The sequence below is a fragment of the Cyprinus carpio genome, chromosome B24 (assembly GCF_018340385.1).
Source record: "Cyprinus carpio isolate SPL01 chromosome B24, ASM1834038v1, whole genome shotgun sequence".
Classification (NCBI taxonomy): Eukaryota; Metazoa; Chordata; class Actinopteri; order Cypriniformes; family Cyprinidae; genus Cyprinus; species Cyprinus carpio.
Window position 1 is genome coordinate 6,232,037 of NC_056620.1, and position 10,717 is coordinate 6,242,753.

Consider the following 10,717-nt stretch of genomic DNA (forward strand, 5'->3'; position numbering starts at 1 on the left):
AAATTAAGCAACAAATTATGTACATAATATCATATTGTTTACATGAAAAACATATACCTTTGATTTTTGAAAGATGCAGTCCCTCATAAGAGAGTCCTTGGCATTAAAATGTGGTTAAATAGAGTGCACTCAAGAAACAAATGAGACATCAGTTTTATTTAATTTGCATTTTCAAACACAAAGTGAGTTTAGCACTGGGAATACAAAAGTGGAACAAAATTAATTTGTACCTTGTTTTGACAATAGCAATCAATTCATATAAATATAACCATTTTAACTGTTGTCATTTGCATAGCTATTCATTAAATGCAGAAGAGAAGATTTTAATTCTTTAATTCATTTTATATTTGCCAAAAATCGCTGACATACTGTCTGTACTGGTTTAACTCGCACCAAAATAAACAACCATTCACCATCACATCTTTAACACAAAAATCACTTACAAAACCATGCAGAGTGACAGCTACCATAAAGAAAACACATCTACTCCAAACATAAACACATGCATTTAGTTATACAACTCATAAGAAATCGACGATCTTCACGTAACACAAAATAATCTCGGGAGAGAAAACATTATGCGTGAAACTATAACTCAGCAATGCTAAGCTTCCACAAAACATAAACTGTAAAGATCACTGGTCATGCTAGTAAAGCTGATGCATGCAGTGCCTATCAATGCCATTCACTAAGTTGCTCAGTAGGTGGATGATTCACTGTTGCCCTGGATGTGATGTATACTCTGGGTATACTACCCACTTGTTACCATGACGATGTTTAGCGATGTGGCGCTTTCAGAGCTGCTTCCACCTCTTCCTCCGGTTGAAGTGTGTGCCACTGGGCCACTGGACGTCTGGGATTGGCCAGCATGTCTGACCAATGGCGTAAGCCGACACCTGTGGCACCATAACCGATAAAGGTTTTGCCAATAGGGTCATTGCTTCCCAGCTTGTCATAGTCAAACACAGTAATGAGGAGCTGGACTTTCTGCAATAAGGATAGAGTGGGTTTGGACTTTAGAACATGAATTTATTCTATGTTGGACATGAATAAAATACCCCATCAAATTTGTACATGTACAATAATATACACAATACAGGCTACATCAGACGTAAGACGCACATCACCTGAATCTGTTCAAATGGCACCTCAAAGCTGAAGCTCTCATTAAAGTATGGGTTCAGTGTGTTCTTTTTAACTGTAGTTTTCTTCTTCTTCAGACGCTTTCCGTTATGCTGTAACACAATCTTCACATACGGATCTGACACAGGAAGTAGATGAAATGAAAACTCACAAGTGGAAAAAAATAAAAAAATTACAAGAAAACATAAAGCAAACTGTAATTTATTTATTGTAAGTTATTATTCAGTCACCTGCTCATTCTAAATTATTAGCATTTTACACATTTTAGAAAAAAAGCATCAAAATTATGACATAATGCAAATGTTATATAAATATTTAAATTCACTTCTAAATTGTACCTGATAAACCACCAACATCCATTTTTTTGAGATTTTTGGCCTCCATTATGTTGACGGTGAGTTTTCCAGCAGTGGGCACATAACGCAGAGAAATACAAATGTCTCCCAGTTTCTCCTGTTGAAGAGAAAGAAAGACTGATCACAGGAACACATGTAAAATATACAGTTTAAAAATCCAGGAATTTAAGCTGGCATACCTGAGAAATTAAGTCAGACATGCTAATACAAATATTGACAGAAAATAAAATGTACCTCATCCTTTTCTCCACTTTCGAGATCCCTCCATTCATGCAGCGGCTGTCCGAGATCCACACAGTTCATGGGAATCGTTATCTGGCCGATCACATCATGTTTACCAAACCGATCAAAATCAAAAACCTGAAGCACCAGAGTTTTACAGTACCACCCAATTCAGCATAGGGAATCTATAATGCATGATTAGAGGCAGGAACAAAGAAAATGTGAGAGAAACAAATAAGCAAAAATTTGGGAAGACTTTGGGAACGCCCCCGTCGACACACCATACTGAAACAATGTGAAATCAGTTCAATAGCGAAGCGAGATGTCACGAGTGGGGTGACGTAAGCAGCTAGGAAGCATAAAGGTGCATCCGGCAAGCAAGTGCCTGCAGGGAGTATGGCAGGGAGACGCAGCGTCTCGTTCCCTTCGGGGAACCATGGTTACATATGCAATCTTGAGACATTCCCTTCAGGAACTTGAGCTGTGTTGAATGCTTTGGGAACGAGAATACCCACTGAGCCATATGAGCAAGTCCCTGTCTGGTGTGTATCTGGCGAGCACATCAAGACAAAAGGACTTGGGACCCTAAAGTAGATGTCAGGTCTAAACTGGTGAAATGGATTAATGTGTGCGGAGAGGACCAGCCTGCCACAGCACAAACATCCTGAAGGGCCACGCCAACTGATAAGGCCTTGGAGGCCGCCATACCCCTAGTGGAGTGCGCTCTGACCCCCATGGGTGACTGGAGGCCAGAGGACTCATAGAACAGTGTGATGGCCTCGACCACTCACCGTCTCATAGTTTGCTTGGTCACTGGAACCCCTTTCTTAGGTGGACCAAAGCAAGCAAATAACTGATCTGCATGACACCACTGGGCAGCTGTGAACGTAAATGTCCAGTGCTCGCACTGGACACAGCAGATTGAATCTCTCCTGGCCTGCTTCCTGGAAGGGAGGAGGTCAAAAGGCCTGTAGTACAATGGGACCTGGCAATGAGGTGGGCACTTTAGGGACATACCCGGGTCTCAGCTAAAGGAATGCCCTACCCATGCCCAGGGCAAACTCCAGGCCTGACACAGCAAGAGGCTGGAGGTCCCCTATCCTCTTCAGCGAGGGTATAGTGAGCAAGAAGATAGACTTAAGCGTGAGGAGCTTATCTGAAGTATCTTTTATGGGTTCAAAAGGAGCTTTGCACATAGCCTCCAAAATCAACTTCCAAAACTCTGGGCAGGGGTGAAGAATGGTGCCCCCTGCCTGAACGAGGAGGTCCCTCCTGATTGGAAACTCCTGTGGATAGCTGTCGAGGAGGGACACCAGGTTCGAGAACCATACTCTGGCTGGCTAGAACGGGGTTACTAGCAAAAGACGGACCCTGTCCTGGCGTACTCTCTCCAGAATTCCCAGGAGCAGAGCGATCAGGGGAAATGCGTACAGACAAAGTCTCGGCCATATCTGCACCATAGCATCCAGCCCAAGAGGAGCTGGATGTGTGAGGGAGAACCAGAGCGGACAATGTGTCGTTTACTGTGACGCGAATAGATCCACTTCCGCCTGACCGAACTCCCTCCAAAGGAGCTCCACCACTTCTGGGTGGAGTCTCCACTCCCCGGGCCTCAGCCTCTGTCTCAACAGGATGTCTGCTTCCTGACTGAGATACCCAGGGATGTAGACTGCTCTTAATGAGAGGAACTGTTCCTGAGCCCTCAGGAGGATCTGGTGAGCCAGCCTGTAAAGGGGGCTTGAGCGCAGACCCCCCTGCCAATTTACATAGGAGTTCACGGATATATTATCTGTGTGGACAAGCACATGATGTTCCCTTAGGTCCCCAACCCGTGAGGGAGGCGTCCATTGTTAGTGTTATACGATGACAAGGAGCCCTCAGCGATGGGTCAGGAACCAAGGTTTCTTCCATATGTCTAAGGCATGTAAGCATCGCCACGTAACCTTGATTGTGCAAAGTGGTTTGCCCTTCGGCGAAAACCCCTTGGCCCTGAGCCACCACTGCAAGGGTCTCATGTACAGCAGGCCAACAAGTTATCACGTTGGATGCAGCTGCCATCAGACCCAACAGTCTCTGAAACTGTTTGAAAGTAAGTGACTGGCCTTCTTTCACTCCCCTCACGGCTGTGAGAATCGCTTCGATATGAGCAGGAGACAACTGTGCCTGCATCGTTGACGAATCTCACACCACGGCCAGATAAGTGGTCTTCTGTATTGGATAAAGCGTACTTTTCTTGGCGTTCAGCTGTAACACCAGCCCTCTCATATGGGCGAGGATGACATTTCGATGCCGAGCCGCCATCTGCTCTGAGTTAAAATCAACCAATCGTTGAAGTAATTCAATATGCGGATGCCCTGGATTCGCAGCAGAGCCAGCGCTGCATCCACACACTTTGTGAAAGTGCAGGGTGAGCGTGATAGACAGAACGGAAGAACCCGATATTGGTATACTTCGCCCCCGAAAGGAAACCTCAGGAACTTCCTGTGTTGAAGGAGAATGGATACATGAAAGTATGCGTCCATGAGATCTATCGTGACAAACCAGTCCTAGGACCTGATTTGAGACACAATCTGTTTGATTGTAAGCATCTTGAACCAAAATCGTTTCATAGCGCGGTTCAGTAGACACACATCTATGATCGGACGCAACCCCACATCCTTCTTCGGAATGATGAAGTAACGGCTGTAGAACCCCGATTCTCTACTTCCTGTTCCAATACCAGAGCCTGCTTGGGGCACACTAATGTAGGAATAACCCCATTGAAGCGAGGTGGATGAGAAACGAATTGAATTCTGTAACCTCTCTCTACAGTCTGCAGGACCCATTGTGAGACATTCGGTAGAAGTTTCCACGCTGCCAGAAAATCTACTAAGGGAACCAGTCTCTCAAGACTGGGATCTGGTATTACTAGAAGAGCCACTTCTGTGCCCTGATGCAATTGACTGGCAGGGAACAACTGATCTATGCTCTCTAGCGCCCTCATCTGAGGGGGCGAGCTTTCCCGTGCCATACTCTCGCCGGGCAGCAGATGGGAATTTTGCTTGCCGAAGCCCACTGGGTCCTGAAGCATCGAGGATGGCAGGGGCCTCAGTAAGTCTCCCAGAGGGCACTGAGGAGGATCAGGCACTGTATACTGAGGTGTGTACCTCTCCTCCCCAGGGTGGGCTGCCCTCGCTGTCCTGACGGTGGAATTGTCAGGACCGTTTGGCCGAGGTCCTCTTGGACATGATAATGGTCCACCCCCTGATCTTTCTGTGGGAGAGTACAGGTCCACTCAGCAGTCCCAAAGACCTGGGAGCAGTGAGGGAGGAAGCACTGGAATGCAGCTGCCTGCTTTTTCGCCTCCTGAAACCTATCGACAACAGTGTCTACTGCGCTGCCAAAGAGGCCAGACGGCAATAGCAGGACATCCAGCAGTTAGAATCTGTCCTTTAGCCGGTTGGCCTGGTACGCCTGCAACACCGCCATAGTGTGCAGACACGCACCAGCCTGACCTGCCGCCATATATGCTTTCCCAACCAGGCTGGATGTTAGTCTTACTGGTCTGGTGGGAAGCGTCGGGGCCTTCAGGGACATGTGCGCTTTGCCGGATGTGCTTTTATGCTTCCTGGCTGCTTACGTCACCCCGCTCATGACGTCTTGCTTCGCTATTGGGCTGATTTCACATATGCTTCAGTACGGTGTCTCGCCGGGGGCATTCCCAAAGTGTTTGACACAGCTCGAGTTCCTGAAGGGGAACAAATGCTTCCTGTTACAGGTCATTAAAGGAATAACTCATTCAAAAAAGTACTGGTATTTTGCCATTATTTAGTCACCTTTATGTTGTTTCAAAATTACATAATGTTTATGCAGCTCTTTTCCATAAAAAGGCAGTTTATGGAGAGCGTGTGACAGACATGATCTTTACAGTATATGATAATTTTTTCCTTTTTTTAATAAATTCTTTCTTTCTTTCTTTCTTTCTTTCTTTTTTTTCTGGTAAAGAACAGTTGCATAGTTTGAAACAACATCATAAATAATTTAGAATTATGATAATAAGTATGAAAATATTAGTTCATTTTTAAGTGAACTATTCCTTCAAAAATGTATATAACCCCAGTGATACCTTGATAGCTGTCAATCAAAAAATGAATGACAAAACCATTGTAGGGAAGCAGGGATTTCTGGGAACTTAGGATGCCACACAAGGATACAAAACCCTGACACAAAACCTGAGAGAGAGAGAGAAATGGACAAACAAACTACAGATGGAACTAAACAGACGCCAGAACACTCAAAAGACAAAACTACAGGCAATAAAATGTTACAAATTATACTGGATGACCACATTAACAGCAACACATACATGACTCATCATGTTCATACAGTAGGTCAGAACATGGCTTCGTACTTCTTAAACAAACAAAACATTGAACAAAAAAAACCTTGAAGATGAAGGTCTCATTAAACACAGGGCACAGATTTTTGCGCTGGACTTTGGTTTCAAACTTCTTCTTCTTGTCTGGAAGCAAGTAAACTTTCACATATGGGTCGGATGTACCACCAATATCCATAGCAGGAAGATCTTGAGCCTGAAGAACTCCAACTATCAGCTGTTGACAGAAAATTAGACATGTTCCATGTTTCTTTTTACAATGACATCATTACATCTCTACCAACTGCAGTGGTTTTTAAATAAGCATTTTAATACATTAGCCACCTGAGCATCAGTGAAGTTGTAATCCAAAGAGAATTCCAGTTTTCCAAGGTTTTCGTGCTCTTCTTTTTGCACTTCCCCCTCCTTTTTTTCTCCTTCTTCCTGCAAAGATGAATAGTCTTATAATATGCAGTATGTTCATTGTAAATTAATTTTAAATAACTAAGGACGTTGTGCTGTGTTTTAACTTTATTCTAGCTATAAAGGTTTTTATTTTGCCACATACATATTTATTTATTGTAACACTTTACAATAAGGTTCCATTTGTTAACATTAGTTACTACATTAGTTAACATGAACTAACAGTAAAAAAATACTTTTAAAGCATTTATCACTCTTAGTTGATAACATTAACAGTAACAAATGTCTTACTCTTTGTTAGTTAATGCATTAACTAATATTAACTAATGGGACCTTATTGTAAAGTGTTCTTCTTAGTGTTCTTTTTTATAGCAAACCATGATGAAATAATAATAATAAATAAAACTTGAAAATTGAGGTTATATTTGTGTATTTCTTTTCGCACCTTTTGTTCTCCTTCACCCTCTCCTTCAGTCCCTTCTTTTTTTTTCCATCCTGCTCTCTTCCTCTCTCGGGCTTTCTTGGATTTCTTCTTCTTGCCAAAGCATTTCTTGAACATGCAATATGTAAAACAAGCCACAAGGGCGAGAACCACAACCACGATGGCTCCTACAGCCCACATAGGCACTACAGAGAACAGAAAGCTGGTCAGTCTCCATGGAAACAGGTACAGGACATAAATCACACAGGACAATAGTTGCTTAGTGTTGTGTCACATCATTTTAATGCACTTTTAATTTGAAATCACCATCGCCTGTAAAGCTGAACAAAAACTTTGAATCAAAGTGCTCCATTTATGTAATCTGGCTTCTCATCAGATGCAGATAATAAATGAAAATGAAGACTGATTTTGTGTCTGGGAGGTTACACAATTACAACAAAATCAGTGTATTCTGTATTTTAATGAAATAAAGTGCAGTGAGTTGAACTTAAAGGGATACTCCATCCCAAAATGAAAATTTTGTCATTATTCACTTACCCCCATGTCGTTCCAAACCTGTAAAAGCTATGTTCGTGTTCGGAACACAATTTAAGATATTTTGGATGAAAACAGGGAGGCTTGAGACTGTCCCATAGACTGCCAAATAAATAACTCTGTCAAGGTCCAGGAAAGTATGAAAAGCATCGTCAGAATACTCCATCTGCCATCAGCGATTCAACCGTAACATTATGAAGTGACGAGAATACTTTCTGTACACAAAGAAAACAAAAATAACGACTTTATTCCACAATTCCTCTCCTCTGTGTCTCTCCAAATCAGCATAGCTCCATTTTGACAAATCTGACTAGTACGCAAGCGGTTTACGCTCTTCTGTTTGAATTGTTGAATAAAGTCGTTATTTTTGTTTTCTTTGTGTACAAAAAGTATTCTTGTTGCTTCATAATGTTACAGTTGAATCACTGATGGCAGATGGACTATTCTGACCATGCTTTTCATATTTTATTTGGACCTTGACACTGTTATCTATTTGGCAGTCTATGGGACAGTCTCAAGCCTACCGGTTTTCATCCAAAATATCTTAAATTGCGTTCCAAAGACGAATTAAGCTTTTACAGGTTTGGAACGACATGGGGGTATGTGATTAATGACAAAATTTTCATTTTGGGATGGAGTAACCCTTTAATAGAATTATTCATAAATGTAATAATCTTTTTTACTCTTTTATGTTAATATATGGCCAAATGTAGATACTTACATGGAAGATGTTCCAGCTCATTCATGAACTTGTTCTTCATGTGTTCATAGTCGTGATGAGTTGGATGAGCAGGATGGTGCTTATGTTCTGGTTTTGGTTGTAGTTCAGGTTCTGGTTCTGGTTCTGCTGGTTCAGCAGTCCGCCGAACACGGACACCCATGTTCACAAACCTCATACCAGCTGTGTGTCAAGAATCCAATGCACAGCCTGAAAATAACAACACAAAGAAGAGGATGCATGAAGTACACTGTTCAGAAACTCTCAGAAAAACTTTCGAGAAATGAGAAATGTCTGTGTAAGAAATGTCTTTATCATCTTTAGAAAATAAATTCTTCAAAGTCATTCTTGATGCTTGGTTTGAAGAGGGTTTTTTTTTTCTTCATGAAAGGTGAATAACATAAAAACGATATTTTCCTCTATATTTATCTGAACAACAATATTTATTCTTGGCAGAGAATATGATTGTGGTACTTTTTTTTTAATTGGCAAAGAGAAATTGTTTCCTTGGAAACATGACAGCATAAGAGTAGGTGCTAAAAGCAGCTCAAATCATAGATCTTATACAGTTATGTCTAATTCTGTACTGTACATGGATCCACAGTCTATTTCACACATTCAAAGGCTGAGAATTCGGTTCACATCTAATACATCCTGAAATCATAAGTTGTGTATATTCACAGTAAAAATGTGTACGTGCATGTATGTTCCCTAAAGCCAGAAAACAAACATGGCTGATTCTAATCCATGATGTATTTACCCTCCTCTGCCATACCACCATCCACCCCCATCTCTACTGGTCTATGTCTCTCTCTCTTTCTCTCTCCCATGCTTAACGAGATTATGGGGGGAAAACCAAACCAAAGCTCAGATAACTCAGATAAACAAGGCAACTCTTTGAGAAATTATAGCTTTCTTCCCTGCATTGATTTACTCGTTCATTCATTAACGCTTCATTTAGGTCATCTCAAAGCACTAAATGAAAAGAAACAACACCTCAGTACCACCTGTTCACCAACACACACACTGTGAAATGTTCTTTGTGCATGAGTTCTTTATGCAATGTCTACTAATGAAAAACCCAGAATGATTGTGGTTTTAAGTTTGGGTTGAGGTGGTTTTATTGGGTAATACGACCACATATTCTGGGCTAAAGCCCCTCTGTAAAAGGACCAACTTTGGTTAAAATACTAACAAATATTGTTTGGGGTTGTAGGGCAAAGTAAGAAATGCAAATGTTTTCCAAAATCGTGAGGGAATTTGTAATGAAGTATCTGCAAATTGTGTCGACTGCTCCAATCACGATTCATTTGTAAACTAACATTGTATAGCTTGTAATTTATATTTACTTACGTGTAATTAAAATAAAAGTACTTTTTTTTTATCCAAGATTATTTTTGGCATATTTTTCAAGCGTTATTTGTCTTAGCTGATTTTCAAAAATACAGCCTACCTTTTTCTTTTAGCTCCATTGTAATATTTACATATCAAATGCAATCCATTTCGTGAGATTCTACATTTTCTACATGATATACATATCGCTGCCAAATAAAAGTTATTTACAATTGTGAACGCTGTGGTAAATGTAAAAGCGTCCTGCGCGCTCTAAACAGGCTGCATTCGCAGGAATGCGCGCGTCATTCGCGCTCATCTTCAGCAACAGGTTACGATGGTAACACACAAACGCATTGAAATGATATATTTCACAAAACTGAAACAATTTGTCTTGATAATGCATATTGCTGATGTGTTTCCAGTCAGGTATGCTAAAGTGTGATATAAAATGAAAGCATGTCTCTGTATAGAAAAAAATTAAAAAGATGGCAACATACCTGATAAATGAATACCTCCGGATATCTTGGGTTGGAAATACCTTCCTATGGTAATATTAAGACGATGCCCGCTTTGTTTTCCCAGCAGCCCTCAGCCAGACATGCTGATATGCTGTATATTGTGATAAGTATGGTACTGGTGGTTTAACCCCCTCCCCATCAGCTTAAAGCTCAAGTGCTTTCAAATCATTAAAGCACCACTAATCTCTCTCCCCATCCCCATCACATCTGTTATGCAGTTATAGAAGCTTTCTCCATAAATTCACACAAACCACGCCACTGCCTTCATTTCAGGTATGTTACTGTACTAAAAAAAAAAAAAAAAAAAAAAAAAAAACTATTTTTTTTCCCTCCCCAGTGATATGTTAATCTTGAGTTCATTTCCTTTGAGAGCTCTTATTTATGTGACTACTGCCCAGCATCAACTGCTCCTCTAATCCACATAAAACATCATGCTCGACATCATTGTTCCAATCTGGGACACGTTGTGGATGAAAATAGCCTTTCTGCCCTGATAATCTGTTTGATCAAGGATTACAATTGCATTTTTTTCAATCAATAAATCAGAAAGTATTCTTAACTAAGCATGTCCAGTCATTTAAAACCAATTTGTTTTGATCATTTCGACACTGCTATTGATCTAAATGTACTGCTTTTGTATGTTTTGTACATTGGTGTTTGATATGGCTCAAG

The 10,717-nt window shown here is 41.1% G+C and overlaps 1 protein-coding gene across 1 annotated transcript; it reads right to left on the bottom strand.

Annotated features, from left to right (window-relative positions):
* Window positions 1-137: 137 nt before the first annotated feature.
* syt5b (synaptotagmin Vb) lies at window positions 138-10,300 on the bottom strand. The gene is given in 10 exon segments (XM_019067777.2): window positions 138-987; window positions 1,128-1,261; window positions 1,482-1,596; window positions 1,734-1,877; window positions 1,880-1,906; window positions 6,146-6,313; window positions 6,421-6,519; window positions 6,944-7,125; window positions 8,196-8,402; window positions 10,025-10,300. Coding segments are annotated over 9 exon segments (1,254 nt in total). The 5' UTR covers window positions 8,371-8,402; window positions 10,025-10,300; the 3' UTR covers window positions 138-777.
* Between the last annotated feature and the right edge of the window lie 417 nt (window positions 10,301-10,717).